We start from the raw sequence: 18,867 nt of genomic DNA, 5'->3' as shown, positions 1-18,867 counted from the left end.
GATTTTGAATTTAATTCGCATTGTTTTAGACACCCTATCTGTATGACAGAGACGCTTGAGGAGCTGTAGTTTTGCTGATATAGAGCAATACCTCCATAGAAATAAATACATATTATATTATATAATAGCGGCCAGGCAGGAAGCCAGGACTTGAACACATAATACGGTATGTGAGCCAACAGTAAAGAGTATTAGCGCTTTCTACTAAACATATTCAGTTTGATTAAAAGCCTCCACCAGAGGATTAAAAAAAAAACTTTCCAAAACAGCAAGTATTGATTAAAATCTCAGAAATATTACAATAACAAAAGCCATTTATTTAGTTCTACGATTATGTTTTAAAGAACAACACAATCCAGCGAGCCATGTCATGATGAAGAGGGTGGTGAATACGTGCTCCGGCTGGGCTCATACCTGATATGCATCTTTCCAACGGATGGCGACAACAACGTTTTGAAGTTACAGCATCGGCTGAATAGCAGCTGCTAAAAAGAAAAAGGCTAAAGGTCACATAAGTGCATAACAGCTAACAGGTAAGCTCCCTGTGTCACTGACTTTATACTCAGTGTGTGTCTGTGTTTAAAGTGCATTTATCATTTAAATCAGTGATGTTGACTTTAGCACAAAAACATAACAGCGCTTCACACAGTGCACCATCAGTCATATCTGATGGTGTCCCTGTTAACTAAAACACAGCCTCAGTGCCTCAATTTAGCAACTCGCTGAAGACTGTGCCGTTAAGAAGTGCTAATACCACGTTGCTGTAATGCCCTGGTACTAGCCACCATTTGAGGAACAATGTTGACTGTCTATATAAAGAGCTTGCCAAAGTGGCAGCAGATTAAGTGTAAGGGGCTTATGTGACTATATGTAACCTCACATAGAGCAAACTGGAAACAGATAATCCAAGAGAGACAGAAAATAAGATTACCCTTGTTTTTTTGTGTCTTGAGTTTGGATAGTATTAAATGTAAAACGAAAATACAGACCTATGTACAGTAGCTAACGCCATACAACAAACCGTGCATCACAGTGATGATCAGACATGTTGGTAATCAGTTAATTAAACTTCTGACTTCATAAAAATACAGTGTATAAAGACAATATATTCATATTCTATCAGACATCTTGCTCTGATTCACACAGTTAATTCATAACTGTCTAACAATTACACTAACCTTAACCCTGTCTTTACCCCGAGAGGCCTGAGAATAAGTACATCGCCAGTGTCTCTTTAGCGTTAACAGGACGTGTCAGTTAACACGACAAATCAATTGAGGTGTGAAGCTGTCAGGCAGCGCGGTTTCTCACCGATGTGGTTTGGTTTGGCCAGTGAAGCGCACAGAGGCTGTATCAGAATGACTGTAAATGCCAAGAATAGAATAGACAGAATAGAAGATGACAGAAGCTTTCAGGTTATCTATTATAGACTAAACAGAATTGGCAAGTTGATTACAGAGCAGCCAGAGAAGCTGTTGCTAATGATTTTGAACAGAACCTGCATGGAAAGGCCTTACATGTATTGACTCTATTATCTTTATATGACCTGGCACATCAGCTGAGGGCCCAAACAGGAATGAGATTAGGTTTTGTGATTGTCAATCTCTATGGATACACCTTTAAAAATCGATATTCAAAGCTAAATTCAAGACTCGGGAACATTATAAACTCACACAAATACCAGTAACACATATGTCACGCAACTGGAAATATACGTTTTTCAAACAGTTTTTAAGACTGCTTTGTTTCTTTTTGAATTTTGCTTCGAAAGTGTGGGAATAGAAGTGTAGGACTTGAAAAGCCTGAGCACGGTCAGTTTTCAGTTTGTGAAACCAAGTTACATAAAAGCCTCATGTTTTACATAAAGGAGCCACTGCTTCCACAAATCACCACTCCTCCAAAAGCAACTGTTTGCTTGAATTCTTACAGTGACATCGGACATACAACAGCAGTCTAAAGCATGCTGCCCACAGGCCCTTAGCTGATCTGAATTTAATTGCACTGACATATTAGAGTCAGTTAGAATGTGTAGAGCATTAAAGCAGAATAATTAGCGGAGCACCTTTAATGTATTAAACGCCTTAGCATTATATTGCCTGTGAACTCCTGGCAGGTGATCCGGCGAGGTTATGTTTAACAGTGCTGTCCAGTCTGGGCAGCTTTAAAGAGATCTCAAACCTTGCCCTTATATGACAGTTGAAGGGAGTCCAACACACATATATCCAACAAACTAATTCATTATCTGCGACTGCCGAGGTGTGACAAGCCCTCCATAAAACCCTTCATCCAGCTACCTCATTAATCAATCACTTACAGCTGACTGAGGAGGTGAGAAGATCCTCCACCAATCCATCGGATTTACCTCCATCGCCTCTCGTGTGCCAGTGGATCTCCTAAAAGTCACAATGAATGTGGGTCCTTTGAGAGACCGGAGGCTAAACCTGTGCTTCCTACCCAAATGACAACCTTAAACAGTGGAATTGATTGGCATGATGACTTTTTTGACTAGTTGGAAAGCCTTGATGCTTGTACAGCAATAAGTCGGCAGGTCACTTAGATTTCTGTAAACCTGCAATGAGCACAGATTGCACAAAGCTTGGTGGAGGAGCCATCTGTCGTCCCAGCTAGCATAACAACCAAAGTCCAGCTAATACCACTCTACTCCTGTCTAAGCTATAAGAAAGGAAGTCCTTGAACATTCACGAATCCTCCATTCATAAGACAATCCTCTAATCTTAGTGAGGCTCAAATAGCATCCCACAGCTTGAAACAGAGAAGTTAAATATATATTGTACCACTGAGCCACAAAAAACTATATTTCAAGCAAGTTTTTACATTAATAGACTTTGAGAAAGGTTTCCCCCCCAGGTCTTCTAATGTCAGTGGACAGTTTGCCATTTTACCCACCGTTATTCAATAGGCTTCCATAAAAAAAGCCAGTTTTCTTAACATTTAAGAGTTGATATTAAAAACTACGTAGAGCTGGGTGTTGTTTAGTCATGATCTGGGTCGGCTGATTTCATTCATTTGAATATGGAGGACAGTATGTGCAAAATGCTAACTGCTCAATATTGTTCACGTCCTGCTGCACATGAACATGTGGAGGAAAAAAAAAGACAGACAAAGACCAAGTGACCAACATAGTGTTATAATGAATTTATCAGATTTTCTCTAAAACAGCCCTCTTCAGGCTGGGTAAGCTGAGGGGAGGGCTCCGAGTTTGGGAGGTCACAGTATAAAAGCAAACGGGAGGCAATGATTGACACTCGCTCACACAACACGGTGACAGATTACAGAAGACAGCAGGGAAGACTGAGGGCACGGTAAGTGAGCTTTCTCTTGCTGACCAACGTTACACACATTAGAAATACATTGAAATGATAGAATGATATCACAGTTGCAGCACAGAGGAGCATTTGCTGAAGATGTGTCACTGCTGTTACTTTACAGGAACGTACGCTTTGAGCACTCAAACTATCAATGAGATTGTGCAAAGTTTGAGAAATATTGTTTCTTTATTGTTTTAGTTAAATCAATTGTAAAACCATACAGGTACTCTTTCTATTAGGTAGTTATTAAGAAATTGTGTTTGTCATATTATAGCAATAATGAGTGGACTTCATCAGTGGTCTTTATGATTTGAATTAAAACAACAGTAATGATACATTCTTCTAAAATAAATCCAACAATAAACTACAAATGACATTTAATCCAAAAATAACCAGTGAACCCTAGTCATAGATGTATCTGTATCGAATGGTTTGGTAACTCAGCCTTTTCATCTTTTTTATTCACAGATTGGATCCATAACTTTGCTATCAAAATGTCAAAGTGAGTATTCAGAGTTTTGACTCATTTGCTTATTAATTCAACAGCTATCCTGAAATGGTAACTGGTTTACATTCGAGGTTAGAATTCACACCTTTTCCTGTCAATTTTAGGGCATTAAAATGTGTAATTTAAGTTCAATTCACTTTGATATTGTTTTTTAACAAACAGATTTTTGAAACTCGACTCATTCAACAGAAAGAAGAAAGGCACTGTAGCCATGCAGGGATCAAAGTCGATAGTAACTTCACAAGAAAGAACATTTTAAGAACTTTTAAGTAACAATTTCACATCTCGGCAGAGGCGCGCACTAGAGTCTCTAAGACTCCTCTAACACTCCAGTCCCCCAGGATATGGATAATTCCTGATTAAGGTGGATTATGAGGATGAGACCGTGGAAGAGAGATTTACAAGACAAAGTAAAAGTTTTAACAGGATTACTTGGAACACATCGAAAGAAGCAAACACCACCTGTTTCATGTAATGCTAGGAATCTTTAGAGAGGTAATACTTTGGGGATATTGATATTGAGAAATTCACACATTTGCCAAGAAATATTCAATTCTCCGCAGGAATGTAGGATTAATCCGAGAGATTTTCAGGGATACGAGTCGAATAGTCAAGTCAGCACCCATGTAAGGAATTTATAAACAGAAATCCGATTAAATTACCAAGTACAATGTATTGATTTTTGAAATCACAATTATGTCTTATGTCCAGATTAGACGCCTTTCCATTCTGGGCACTAAGGGGAGATGACCAAATTTCTGAGGTCTTGTGTTTTTCAGTGAGGCCTAAAGTGTTAAAGAATTAAATAATTCACTGCTTTTTTTCCCCGCTTTTCAGGGTATATAAGAAGACCAGCGGCAACGGACATGTAAGTGGCCTCTGTAATATAGTCATTATAAAGCAACCCCTTGGTCATAGGGAGGAGTGCATTTTGTGTGTAGCTATTCCAACTCCCAGAAATAACTTCCAAACTCTGGTAACCTTGGCGGAGGACTCACTGTATCCATTTCTCCGTCTCTCTCAGATCGCCCTGTACTTGGGGAAGAGAGACTTTGTGGACAATGTGGATTCAGTGGAACTAGTTGGTGCGTGGCACAATGTCCGTTTATACATCCTCAAATCTGCACACGTACAGTAGATGTGTCTCTGTGTGATCTAATGCTACGGCTTTTTCCTCTCCTTTGCAGACGGTGTCATTAAAGTGGACCCTTCTGGTCTTGACGGGAGAAAAGGTATTTCCATCTGATTCGCTGTCAATCACTAACGTTATAGTTCCTAAATTCACGCAACACAAAGTCAACCCTGAATATACCTCTTTCCATCGCAGTATTTGTCTACCTCGCTTGTGCCTTCCGCTATGGAAGTGACGACTTGGATGTTATCGGGCTGTCCTTCAGGAGAGACATCTGGATACAGCGCGTTCAGGTGTATCCACCGTCAGGTGCAAACGCAGCCAAAACACCAATGCAGGAAGCCCTCATGAAGAAAACTGGAGAGCAAGGATGTCCCTTTTCCTTCCAGGTGAGGAATGATAACTTTAAATACAACATATTAACTGTCCTTCAGAGAAACATTAGATTGATCAACCACATATCATTACTTCACCTTTACTTTTCGGTCATCTTCTTGAAGTGCTATTTATTAATGTGCCTTGTTTCTACTTGTTTAAGATGCCAGCAAATCTGCCATGCTCAGTCTCCCTGCAGCCTGGGCCAAATGATTCTGGCAAGGTACCACTCCTGTCCATTTTCCCTCACTCTTATATACTACTCTAAATTCCTGACAAGCAAAGCATTTATTCGGGTCTTGTTCTGTCGTAGGCTTGTGGTGTGGACTTTGAGGTTAAAGGATACGTTGCCAACACAGCAGCTGATGAAGTTGAGAAGAAGTATGACGGTCCACAGTCAAACCATTCTGTCAACGCAAACTTGTGTTGCATTAAAGGGCATATAGAAGGGTTGACCCTGACTCTCTTTGCCTGTGTTTTTCGTGGTCTTAGGGACACGTGTCGCCTGATGATTCGCAAAATACAATTTGCACCAGTCAACAACAATCCTGGACCCAAGGGTGATATAGCAAAGCAGTTTATGATGAGTGACAAGCCTGTTAACTTGGAGGCCTCCCTTGAAAAAGCGGTACATTGAAGTGTACATACTATATCTTGGCATAATATATATATACATAACTAATGCTGTAATTATTCAGACTAAAATGTTTCTTATTTATTTAGATTTATTACCACGGAGATCCAATCACCGTCAATGTAAAGATCAACAACGAAACCACCAAGAGTGTGAAGAAAATCCAAATTTCAGGTGAGCAGCAAGGAAAAGATAAACACTTGACCGAAGGTCATGGTGTGTGTGTATAGCTTGTGAGAGAGGGAGGAGAGAAAAAGAACATACGTAAGGGATAAAGTATCTGTGTGAAGTGTGTATGTGTACATGGTAAAGAGTCATACATTTGAACTGATCATCCTAACAAAGCTGTCTCTTCTTTTAGTTGAGCAGCTAGCATGTGTGGTGCTCTACTCGTCTGATACTTACACCAAGACGGTCTGCTCCGAGGACTTTGCGTAAGTAAGGCTGTCACTGTATCAAAAGAGGCTTATTAGCTTATTATATAGCTTATTGAGATTCAATTGAATGAATTTATGAATTAACATGTTCTGATAAATTAAACATCTCTAAATCCTTGTTAAAAATACATTCTCACCTCCCATTAGATACATTCAAAACAGCTTTTACTGAAAAAAATGTTTTGTCATTGTGAAATCTCAGTATATTTAAACAACACAAATAATGTCTGTTAAGTTAAACATGCGTTATCATGTCTTTCTTTTTATATTTCACTGCATTACACAGGGAGACAATTGACGCCAGCACTTCATTCGCGAAGTCCTTCCAAATAACCCCCCTGCTGGCCAACACCAAAGAGAAGCGGGGTCTTTCAGTGGACGGCCGGCTAAAAGACGGGGACACCAACCTAGCGTCCACTACCCTGTAAGCCACAAGTCTCTCATCAATGGGCTTATTGTGCGCCCAGGACTCTACATTGTGTCATCCACTTATCATGTCTTAGACCAAATCCTCAAGCTCTGAAAGCTTAACTATTCCTGTCTCCTCACAGGAGTCAAGGAGAAAAGGAGATGCAGGGAATCATCATCTCCTATAAAGTCAAGGTCAATCTAGCGCTGGCCGGCGGAGGGTAAGCTCAACTAAATACAAAATATGTATGCATGATACTTCAAATTGTGTAGACTAAAGGTTTCTTTTATTGTGCCCTCTCTCTCTTTCTCTTTCACAAAAAGCCTGCTGGGTGGCTTAACAGGAAGGTAAATATTGATCGTCTTTCATCTGTGGTCACATGGTATTAGTGTGAATAATATATAAATTACTATTCTCTATATTTTTAATGATAAAACTTTGTTTTGTTTTTTTCATTTGCAGCGATGTCACTTTGGAGCTTCCTTTGACTCTGATGTCCCCAAAACCTGCAGGTGAGTGCAGTCTTTTTGAATATAATTGCCATTTAAATGCTTCCTGAAACATTCCACTTGAACAAAAAAGACAGCATTGATTAACTATTGACTACGTTAAATGTCATGTCCTCTCCTTCTATCCATTTACTGCATGTCATCGCTGTATCCTGAGCAGAAGTGTAAGTATAAACTAGTCTCTTTGAATGTATTCACCCGTAGGCTGTGATGTTTGAGACAAGCTGCTTCTATTTTCCTCCCCCGTGTATTTAATGAACAACAGCCAGTTGAATTAAAACCCTCAGTAGTTCAGGTGAGGTCACCTCCACTCCAGTGCATTTTACAATGTTCACTTCTTCAAGGACTACGCATGTCTTCTCTATGAAATAAATACCTAATCTGAAAACTGCGATGTTAGATAAAGTTCATGACAGAACGAACAAATGATTTGTATGACAAGCATTTCCAAAGCAAAGGTTAGAACAAGATATGATGGCCCTTGAATAAGCGCACTGTTTCACCCTAGAACCTTATTGCATTTGTGTGAAAGATTACATTTGAACCCTTGCTGCTCCACCTCCAAGATGGGTTTTTTTGTGACACCATCCAATGACAACTAATTGAGAAGTTGTACTATAGCTATTACTGTATGCATTAAATACATAGACCATATTATACAGACGTAAAAAAGGGTAGTCTGCATTATGTTGTAAAACATTCACAGCTGCAGTTGTTGTATATAAAATGAGATGAAATGCATGATGCGAGTTATGTTGTAATGTAATGTTGGACTCACAGAATCGGCTGTTTCTCCGTTTCATGCCAACAGGACAGACATCGCAATTGATGCCACGGAGGATTGAGATGACCAGCGAAGGAAAATCACCTCTCTGACAGAGAATACAGAACAAAAAGGGAACTCAACACCAACGAAGAAAAGCACAAAGTGTCATTTAATGACTAAAATTGTTCTTATTTCACCTGTACATATACATGTTCATTAGGTATTACCACAAGAGCTCAAAAATGTCACTGAAAAACATCCAAAACTCTGTGTGACATTTCTCTGAATGCCAATATAGCATTGAATAGAAATAAATAATGTGTTTCTTTGTCAAAAGAAATGTTTCGTAGACTTTTCTCTCTATGTGTGTTTTGATTAGCAAAACTCTAATTATCTTTAATCTTTGTTGCTGTCATTAGAGCCATGATATATTATTACTCAATGTGCAGCTGTGGGATAAATATCCCCAAAATCATCCTACTTGACAAGAAAAGTTAATAAACTCATTGTTTTCCACCAATTATTTGATCGTTTCTTTATTTTGCTTGGTATTTTTATTTCAAGGCTTTTAAAACTGAGAATTAATTATGTATCAAAGTTCTTTATTACAAAAAATATTGTAATACAAAATGCCAGAACCAAGAAGAAAGAAGAGCCGAATAAAAGCCTTTCGTTGTCAAAGCTCTTTGGATGAATCTGTTAATATGCTAACTGTGTATATTTTATTTGGGACAAAAATTAACAACCACTGACACACAAACATTGTGTCTCTGAAAAGTTGCTGAAAACTGCTCTGAATCATACAGCTCAATATATTAGCGATACATTTTAATATATTTTTGCTGCACATTGATGGGCCAGGTGCTCCAAAACTGTGTGACCCAAATAGAAAAGCAACCACTAGTTTAGACAGCCTTCCTCTTCATGCTTCTTCCTTTTTCCATTTGCCCAAACAAGCACCAAACACATTATGTTACCTAGCTTCGTAAAAGGCCATCACAACAGCTAAAATCAGAGTAACTTAATTATTCTGTTTAGCCAAATTCAAATAGATAGATAGATATATAGATAGCAGTGTCGGCTGGTGGAACATGTTCTAGGTAGGGCCATCCAATCAATTTCAGCAAACATCCCAGTATGATTTAATGCAAAAAAAATTAAGTATCAAACACGCATTACTACTTTACAGTTAAATATTTAACATTTATTCCAACACGAAAAAAGCAGTAAATAACACTTTGATAAACACGTCAGGACATCTTATTTTAGTCACCCTCACAGGGAATTCAGTATAATATATATCATATAATAATATTCAGTGTAATATAAAACACACACATACATATATAGATATAAGCTATGATGAGTTTTCAATGTTAATTTACCATCTCTATTAAATGTTGATGCCTCCATGACCAAGTTGTCATGAAACTAGAAGAAAAGATGTTCACTTTGTCTAACATGTAGCTTGACATAGTTCTCATGTGTGCCCTGGTGTTCTCATGTTTCCTTACCTCCTCATCCCTCACTCCCTAACTGTCCGTGCTGGATCTGTCCCCGTTGTTTTAAAAAGCTAAATAAGTTATTAGCATGACTGCATCCAGCTAGCCAAACCTGTCTGGTGTACAGCTAGTAGAGAAGCTTCATGTACTGCTTCCCTTTCCGCTAGTCTGCTGTCTGATTGTGAGGTCAGGCTGATCTGGGATCAGCTCTTTAACTGCAGCATCTCCGCCAAAGTTCTCCTCTCATACGGGTCTTGGAGGAGTTGTGCTCGCGCTGGCGCTCACGCTCGCCTGTTGAGACTTCTCCTGACGAGAACGCTGAATCTATTTGAGGACGCTGATTGGCTAAATTGTATGTCACTCATTTATATCTTTAATCAGCAATTGGCTAAACTGCTTCATAGACCCGCCTCTTTTGGGCCAAATTCGTTTGGCCCCACAAGCTGCGCGTTCTGAGACGTGTCGTGCACACAGGCTGAGAGGACGAGCAGGAAAAGCATATATTTTGCGCAGATATCATATTTTACACATATCACTGGGTACATTCCATAGTTCAAAAACACAAATATTGACAATTTGTATAATTTTTTGTTTTTTTGTTGTGTGGCTCAAGGTGGGGCCAGGCCCCATGGCCCTCTATTGGCCAGCCGCCACTGATAGATAGATAGATAGATAGATAGATAGACACTTTATTAATCCCGCAAGGGGAAATTTGTTCAATACAGCAGCATTATGATACAGGTAAGCAATTAAAGTAGTAAAATATTGAGTATAAAAACCCACAAAATTTACAATAAAAATAACAGAGTAAGAAATATTAAATATAAAAAATGCACAATATATACAATGAAATAGAATAATATTACATTTAAAATAGATTATTATGTTAAATTATTATTATTATTAAATTGAAAACACTTTGTTCGCGACATAAACAATATAGTAATGTATCCTAATATAAATATGGACATGCAGTAAGGTTTATGTTACCAGCAGTGGCCTCTTGGTGGCGCTGTTTCACCCCTCACGGTTAAGAAAACAATAGCGCGAGCTAGAGCCGGATGAATATACACTACTCGCTCCTCTCCGGTCTAGACATCACATCATTAGCCAAAGTCAGCTAACAGTTAGCAGTTTATTTTTTGGAACAAAATGTCAACCTCGACCGGCGGCGGAGAGTTTGGCAACCCTCTACGAAAGTTCAAGCTCGTCTTTCTGGGCGAACAGAGTGGTAAGAAGGACACGGCGTACTTTAACCGAGTGATAATTTGGTCGGATGTGGGGATTCTTTTAGAAGAAGTGGCTAAGATTGTCGTAGCGTTAGCTAGCTAGCTAAATTAGCTCCTCCTGCTAGTTTGCTGCTGGCTAGCAGGATAAAGTTATCCACCGGTCTTGAACCGGTCATTGATGATACAAAGCGACTTGTTAATATTTCAGTATGCAATAGAGAGTACGATGACGAAAATATTATCGGATATAACGTGTTCTCCTCACTGGTGATGATGTCATTGTATAGCTAGCTAACGCTAAATCTGTGAGCTAGCCAAAACATCACGCTCTTTAACGTCATTAAATGCCGTTACCGTTTCATAACATGACCGTTTTATGACTTACCGACGTATTGGTTTGTTGCCTGACTTAAAGTAAGGGACACTGTCGTTACAGTGGTCATCAGCATCATCTAACGGTAGCTGGCTAACTACTTTTGGCTAAAGGCTAGCAGTTGACGCTAGCTGTGCTAGGTTGACATACTTCCATCAGTGTCGTTCGCTAACGTTCACTAAAACGGTTATTACTTTAATTGAAACACCCAATGTGGCTTTCGGGACTTTAACAATCGCTGCCTTTAAATATGAGACTCTGCATACATCAAGGGAATTATCTAAATTCAACCGTGTATCTGTCATTGTAGCACTAAAGCTAACTTAGCTGTTAGCTTTTTTTTTTTTTTTACGGCAGCACCTTGCAGAGCCACGTCGGCCAGTGGGTCCAGACCAGTCGGCCTTTTACCATTTAACGACCGCTTTAATACTGACATTATTATACGTTATTATATTATAGGGGTGATTGTCTAACATGGCAGTGACGTATCTCTCATCACGAAACAAACAACAAGTCAAGCTATTTTTATTCCTCAAAATATTGTGGCTCCACCCATATTGCCACCTCAGCGTGTGGGTTCAGCAGTCCACATAGCACCAACGATTATAGCTCTTTACTCACCATGTGTTGTCACGGATGCATTGATTTTTTTTTCTCCTTCATATTATGCAAAATTAGACTGGATGTAATAGGGTATTTACTCTTAATTTGAGAGTTGTTGGTCTTGTAGATGATCTTTGATGACCAGGATCAAGTCTTAACATGTCTGTTTCTGTGTTTTTCAGTTGGGAAGACCTCACTCATCACCAGGTTTATGTATGACAGTTTCGACAACACTTATCAGGTAAAAACACATGTTACACACTGATTCAGACTTTGTGTGCCAAGGCACGGATTGATTATATTCATAATCAATATGTGGCGTGTTCCAAGAGACATTTGTCATATGACTTGTTCAGCACAAGTGTAATCAATAAAGTACATTAATCGTGACTGTTGATCTTCCAGTTCTAGATCCTTTGCTAGTGTGCATAATGACTTGAACAGAGACATTGTTGATCATATTTCTTCGATAGAGGTGTCATGCATTATCGAGTATTGTGCCCGTAACAATGTTTTAATGCAGTGATTGTCTTACAGGCAACAATTGGCATTGACTTTTTGTCAAAAACCATGTACCTAGAAGATCGTACGGTAAGCCCTGTATATTTTATTGTAATTCATCATTCCCATTGGCATAGAAAAGCTTAAAGCATGCTTTTTATGTAATAGCCACCATTTATTTCCCTTTCACCATTTCACATTGTTTTCACATTATTTTACTATTCATTTTGTTTCGGCATGCGATCATGTTTCTAGCCTCCATCGTTATTTGAAGTTTTTGTTTTCCTTCCATCCCCTGGCTGGGTCATGAAATGCCCTTCCCTCCCTTCCCACATTCATTTCACGGCTGGCCACAGATTCGGCTGCAGCTCTGGGATACAGCCGGACAGGAGCGTTTCCGCAGCCTCATCCCCAGTTACATCCGCGACTCAGCCGCTGCTGTGGTGGTTTATGACATAGCCAGTAGGTATCATGGCCTTGCCGCACTTCCTTGTCCTTCGCATAGAATGTGGAAGGGCAAAAAAAATAAATAAAGAGCATTTACTAGCCAGGAAAATCCCACTGGACAGCATGATGAGAGTATATGCCAGAGTGTTTGCATCAGCCACAGTGATACTAATGCATTTCTCCAGCACTGTGCAGTGGGGTGTGTGCTTCCTAAATGCTTTACATATGAGGCTGATTTGAAGGAATAACAAAAAAATGTCTCCCGACGTCACCTCATGGGCAGAGATCCTCTGAACCAACCTATTAATGATTCACCAGGGCGTACTTTTACATGTCTTGTCAGCATAACGCTGGTCATCTCTGACCCTTCTGCATTTGGATGATTCTCCCCGTTCCTCCATTTAAAGGCCATTTCCATCTCTGCTGCTTGGCTTGCAGTTCCTTTTTATGACTGTCCTCTTCTCCTCTTTCTTGTTCTGCCTTTCCCCCCCTCTTTATCTCCTTGTCCTTTTCTTCCCCCTCCGTTCCAATCCTCAGGTCCGGCTCCAGCTTTGGGACACTGCCGGACAGGAGCGTTTTCGTAGCCTAATTCCCAGCTACATCCGTGACTCTACCATTGCCGTGGTTGTTTATGACATCACCAGTGAGTCAGGGCTGTACTCTAACCTTTCTGTAGGGGCCTAGAGCAGTAGGAAGGAAGCTATCTTGGCATAGTTGCTACTTTATGTGCTTCTGCTAATAACCTTTTAGTTTATTTTCCTTCTTCAAGCTTCTCTTAATATGTTTTCTGACTAACACGACTACTCTACAAGCTTTTCTTACATAAAATGCGCTGCCTTTTCAATGAAGACTAACACCTGCTTGAGCACTCTTTTAACTACAGCTAAAATACCAAATGTTTTATGTCTTTTAGGGTACCATGTGGTCGATGTGTGTACAGTAATTCTGTGTTGTGTTTTTCAACCACAGATCTTAATTCATTCCAGCAAACCTCAAAGTGGATTGATGATGTTAGAACAGAGAGAGGAAGTGATGTCATTATCATGCTTGTTGGGAACAAAACGGACTTGGCGGACAAAAGGTACATGGTTGTGTGAGATGTGTGAAAGATTGTAATTATTTTCTTATTCTAGTTACAGTGGCTGATAAATAGACTGCGTTTTTATATTTTTACTACAATTAGAAAATTCAAAGCATTAAATATTTTAGTATATAAACTGCCAAAGCCTGGAATCCCACTTTTCTTCCCTTCAGTGCATCCCATCCAGTTTTGACTTTAATCATCCCATGGCATCTTACATACTCCAGCCTTTTTTACTAGTGATTTTAGTGACTTTATTTGTATTTTATTTTATTTTTTCTTATGATTTTATTACATTTCTGTTCTGCCTTTTTTTCTTCGCTTTACTTTTTTTTGTTTTTGTTTCCTTTCCTGCTCTATTCTCTCCATGTCATTTTGATTTTATTTATTTTTTTGTGTGTTTTTTTCCCCCCTCAACACCACACTCCGCACCACTCCCTCCCCCTCCCTCCCCGGGACCATGGCAGGCAAGTTTCTGTAGAGGCGGCAGAGAGGAAAGCTCGTGAACTCAATGTGATGTACATAGAGACCAGTGCCAAGGCGGGCTATAACGTCAAACAGGTTGGTGTCCAGCAACAGCAAGTTGTAATACTGACAAGTAGTCCTGATGTCCTTTTAGGTTAGGGAGGCCTAGCTGTGCCGCCTGGGACGTACAACTCCTCCATGTATTCGTTATAGGGATCAGAGTGTGGCTGATGATGAATGAGTGAACTCTGGAGTCGTTCTCCCGCTGCTTCATCTTTACTCAGCAGCTTCTCTCCCTTCGTCTTCCTCTCTGTCTGTCCGTGTTATAACTAAACTAACCTCTCTCTCCTCTTCACCAAAAAACAACAAGAGTCTGTGTTGAGCTGTTCTTTGTTTCTTTCTCTCTCTCTCTCCATCTCTTCCCTCTCCTTTTGGCCTGTCGTCTTTGGCGATGTTTCTTTCCATATCTGTCTGTTCATCCTTACCCCCCTCCCCTCTACTTCTACCTGAGCAGACAGATCACCACGGAGGAGGGTGAGCAGAGAGCTAAGGAACTGAATGTCATGTTCATTGAAACCAGCGCAAAGACTGGCTACAATGTCAAACAGGTAGAGATTCTGCTCTCTCAAGGTGGTTTCTGCCCTCAAAGTCTACGCTTAACTCTTTCTGCCTTCTTTCCCCCTCTTGTGACTCATCATGATTTGTCTTGGTATTCCTAGTACCTCTTGTATCGGTTGTCTCCCCCCCCCCTCCCCCCCCCCACCACCACAGGCTTTGCTGTTAGATTTCTCTATAATCACTTGGTCTGCACAGGTTTACTGCTACTGTGCGTATTTGCTCTCAAGTCCTCGTTTCTTTGTCTGATCCACTAAAAACTTCTGCAGCTTTTCTAAATGTGTCTGTGACTATAATGGGTTTGCTCAGTGGAGGAGTTTAGCACGGCAACCTTTGATTTCATGCTGTCATCTCAACCAGCAATTACAATCACATGTTGTGTCACTGCTTTAACTTCTTGTGCCTGTTATTCAATGAAATACATTATTTAGGAATGACTGCTTTGATCACTTTCTGTCTGTACTGTATAGATCCCATGTGACTGTAGGGGTGGGTGATAACTATATATATTATATATTGTGAGGCAATAGAAATATGTCCATCATCAGAGATGTTTCTGTTTATACTGAGGTAACTATTCCTTCAATATTGCTGGTTGTATTTGGCCTTTGTGGGGAATGGAGCAAATTACTGCGCAAGATTGCATTATGGGAAAGGGGGGATTTACAGGATTCATCAATGTGATTATTACCCCAGAATAGACACAAATAGACATTACTGACTGATTATTCTATGTATAAACTTTACATTTACTATGTAAATACATACACTGTGCTAGAAGTTTTTATCCAAATCACTCAGCCCTATTTGAGAGCTTGCCTTTCTTGTACTACAGCTTTTACACTTGTGTTTAATTGTTGAATCTTCTGACTTTGTTTTACAGCTGTTCCGTCGTGTTGCCGCTGCATTGCCTGGGATGGATAGCACACCGGAGAAAAGCAAAGAGGACAGTATCCTTTTCAAAGCTGCGTTCAACAGAAAATTGCCTCACTATTGTGCAGTTCTTATTGCCACCATCGCTTTAATACTGTAAAAATAGAAAAGCTGGTAACTCGTGTGTGTTCGCCGAGAAGATGGCAGCCAGATAGCGCTGCAGAAAATGCTGAAGTGAAAATTGCAGATTCATTGACGATGTTACTTAACACATTTATCTCAGTGATCGACATCAAACTGGAGAAACAGCCAGAGATGACTGTCACCGAGAGCAGCTGCTCATGCTAGTACACCTCACCCTCACCCAGCCTGTCTCCTCCCCACCAACAGCTTGTCTCTCAGTGCCCACTCTCTCCACCCTCGGCACACTGCCACTGGGGCGGAGGACCTGTCTCTTTATTTCCCTTTTCAACTCAGTGACTTTTCAGAGTAACCGTGTGGATGTGCATTACTGTATTGAAACAGATTATCTGGGGGGGGAAATGGTTCAAAAGTAAACATTTAAAACAAGGAATAAGTTAAATGATATGATCAGATCTTCATCCAGTTGCATGGCATTCTATAGGATCGCAGACTGACATAGCTAACCTGCTCGTGAGTTATTGCACAGTTCGGATTCTTAGTGCTGTTACTCTCGTCATTGTTGTAAAGTAAAACTGCTTGGGATTATTTAAATGACTGCAAGGTTGTTCTCAACCCATCGTATTTCACTTTTTATTTTTATTTTAAACGGGAGAGTTTGCCTCTAACTACTCTGCCTCTCAGATGACTCGTTATTTCTCGACTTTGTCTTATTTTGAGGAAGTAGATACAGGATCTTACCGGTGAATTTACGTCATCGCTAACCATCATTTTACCACATTAGGCTCGAATGGAAGAGGGTCATTCATTTGATATTATTTATACCGGACACATTTTAAACTGCCAAATACAACAGTATTATAATAATACAATACAACATCAGCAGACCAAATATACATTATTTGAGACCTCGTTTAAAACAGTGCAAACAGGATGCGTAACCAAACAATGAGGTAATAGATCATCAAAGGGAAACTGTCCCAAGTTCACTAGACTGGCTACTAACCTGAAGCTCTGTCTGCATTAAAACTAAAGAAACGGTCTTTCCCCAAGTTGTTCAATTAGCTACACGCATACTAACATGTCTGAGGAGGAGTTTTCATTTATAAGATGCCCCCAAAAACCAACATATAGATATATATAAAAAGCCAGTGTTTAGTTTTTCCACGCTGATGGAAAGTTGTCACTTTGGTCACTATGATGTACCCACCATCTCATTGAGACTTTGTGTTGTGTTGATTACACTATTGCAAGAACATGCAGCATGCTCACCATGCAGGATTTATATGGATAAGAACACAGATGCCTTGCTTGTTTGTTCACCAACGTTGTGCACTGAATCAAGCCACAAATATTGTAAAAATATAAAAGAAGCCTGCTGACTGGTTCATGGCTTCACTAGTTGTTTTGTAGAGCTGGTAGATAAGAGTTTGTCCTCAGATGCAGCTAACGCTTACTAACACCCGTGCTGTAAAAAAAAGTTAGTCGCAGTATCCTTTGCTGTAGTGCTATCGCCTGTGTAGGACTGTTGGTTTTATGTGTTTATTTATTTTGTTACTTGGACATACAGATAACATTGTATGCTTGACCAAAAGTACAGATTTCTACACGCATGTTGAACGTTTTGTTTTTTTAATTTATTGTGTTATTGCGTGTCTGCCGAGACTCCACCTAAAGGCGACACTTGGGCCCAGTAACGTTTTTTCCTGTCACACACTGTGTGTGTGTGGGTGTGTGTGTATAGACAGTAGCTTAGTTTACAGTCAAAGGTAAAGGCTGCACTGTCTCCACACACACACACACACACATAGTTTAACACAAACCAACTAACTAGCCATAGCACAACAAAAGACACTGTTCATTTGCTGTAGCTTGTTTTGAAATGTCAACGTTTTAAAATGGATTAAAAACATGTAATTGATTACATCAAACGGCCATTTTAACATGAGCAGCTCTTCTATTACTTGTCACTGACTAAATACTCAGCTTTGTGCTATTCTGAATCGTGTCTGTCCATTTGAAATATGCTGTCTACTCGTGTTTAGCAACGTTTGTGTGAATAATGTTCTATTACTATGTGATGTATAAAAAGGAGAGTTAATGAAACACAAGTGTAGGCCTATCACATGGAATAAAATAAAGATATTTCACCAAAATGTAACATCTGTGATCCTCCTCTTTTTTTTTTTTTCTGAAGCACATTCACGATTCTCTCATGTCCAATGTTGTGGATCCACAAACATTCATGCTCTGTACATACAGTCCAAACGCGAAACTATGCTGCACGTCAGATGAATGTGAGAAACCTGTTGTGTCGCAGGTCGCTAAAGTAGACTGAAACTACTCATCGGAGGCATGTAGTGTAACAACAGGAAGGTGTGGCTCGGTAGGAACGTGAGATTGCAGTACACGCACGTCTGCTACTTTCTTGATGGACATCTTTGCCCAAAAGTCATTGAAAGCATGTGAACTTTCAATGACTTTCTAATATTCATACACAATGATCTCTTAAAAGTCATGCACTACTTATGTTACTTTTGTAAGTAGTATGACAAGTACCAAAAGTAAAAGTAGTTATCATTCAGAATGGCTCATTTCAGAATAATAGTTTTTTATTGGTTCCTCAATATGTACATCACCTTGAAGCTGGTAAAGGTGGAGCTCATTTTAACAACTTTATATTCTGCTGTGTGATGATAATATCTCATATTCTATATGTTGTATTACAAATCTGGAGCTGTGAACTATAGTAACTAAACTGATCAAGGTACAATGTTCAAAATGTGCCTCTGAAATGTAGTGAAAGAGAGGACAAAGTAACTTAAAATGTAAATAGTTACATCAGTATTTCAGAAAAACAGCCATGTATCTCTCAATACCATTTATGTTTGAGGAAGGAATTTGTCAAATTTGAACCAAACAGATGCGACCCAGTCAT

At 39.6% G+C, this 18,867-nt stretch overlaps 2 protein-coding genes across 3 annotated transcripts; both read left to right on the top strand.

Moving 5' to 3' along the window:
- Positions 1-3,255: 3,255 nt before the first annotated feature.
- Positions 3,256-7,383, top strand: arr3b (arrestin 3b, retinal (X-arrestin); the record flags this gene model as incomplete). Its single annotated transcript, XM_079167539.1, has 14 exons — positions 3,256-3,323; positions 4,675-4,705; positions 4,862-4,922; positions 5,025-5,069; positions 5,165-5,358; positions 5,508-5,567; positions 5,658-5,725; positions 5,837-5,972; positions 6,068-6,152; positions 6,340-6,412; positions 6,702-6,839; positions 6,967-7,044; positions 7,148-7,171; positions 7,287-7,383. The coding sequence occupies 14 exons, from the start codon at positions 3,256-3,258 to the stop codon at positions 7,381-7,383; spliced, it is 1,158 nt and encodes a 385-aa protein (XP_079023665.1).
- A 3,310-nt stretch (positions 7,384-10,693) lies between these two features.
- On the top strand, positions 10,694-18,075 carry rab41 (RAB41, member RAS oncogene family). 2 transcript variants are annotated; one of them, XM_079167800.1, is made up of 8 exons: positions 10,694-10,832; positions 11,989-12,047; positions 12,344-12,397; positions 13,292-13,397; positions 13,724-13,835; positions 14,303-14,396; positions 15,799-15,865; positions 16,072-18,075. In XM_079167800.1, exons 1-8 carry the CDS (start codon positions 10,754-10,756, stop codon positions 16,134-16,136), a joined length of 636 nt encoding a protein of 211 aa, XP_079023926.1. In that variant the 5' UTR covers positions 10,694-10,753; the 3' UTR covers positions 16,137-18,075. The 2 variants fall into 2 exon arrangements, with proteins under 2 accessions (XP_079023926.1, XP_079023927.1); XM_079167801.1 differs by lacking the exon at positions 13,292-13,397 and adding an exon at positions 12,664-12,769.
- The last annotated feature ends 792 nt before the right edge of the window (positions 18,076-18,867 follow it).

This window comes from Pholis gunnellus, assembly GCF_910591455.1.
Source record: "Pholis gunnellus genome assembly, chromosome: 10".
Lineage (NCBI taxonomy): Eukaryota > Metazoa > Chordata > Actinopteri > Perciformes > Pholidae > Pholis > Pholis gunnellus.
This window is presented reverse-complemented; position numbering and strand designations above follow the sequence as displayed.

Excerpts from the sequence above, each read along its gene's own strand:
- rab41 (XM_079167800.1), top strand. The coding sequence starts at position 10,754 with ATGTCAACCTCGACCGGCGGCGGAGAGTTTGGCAACCCTCTACGAAAG. Across the intron at positions 10,833-11,988 it reads CTTTCTGGGCGAACAGAGTG|TTGGGAAGACCTCACTCATC; the intron begins GTAAGAAGGACA and ends TGTGTTTTTCAG. Across the intron at positions 12,048-12,343 it reads GTTTCGACAACACTTATCAG|GCAACAATTGGCATTGACTT; the intron begins GTAAAAACACAT and ends ATTGTCTTACAG.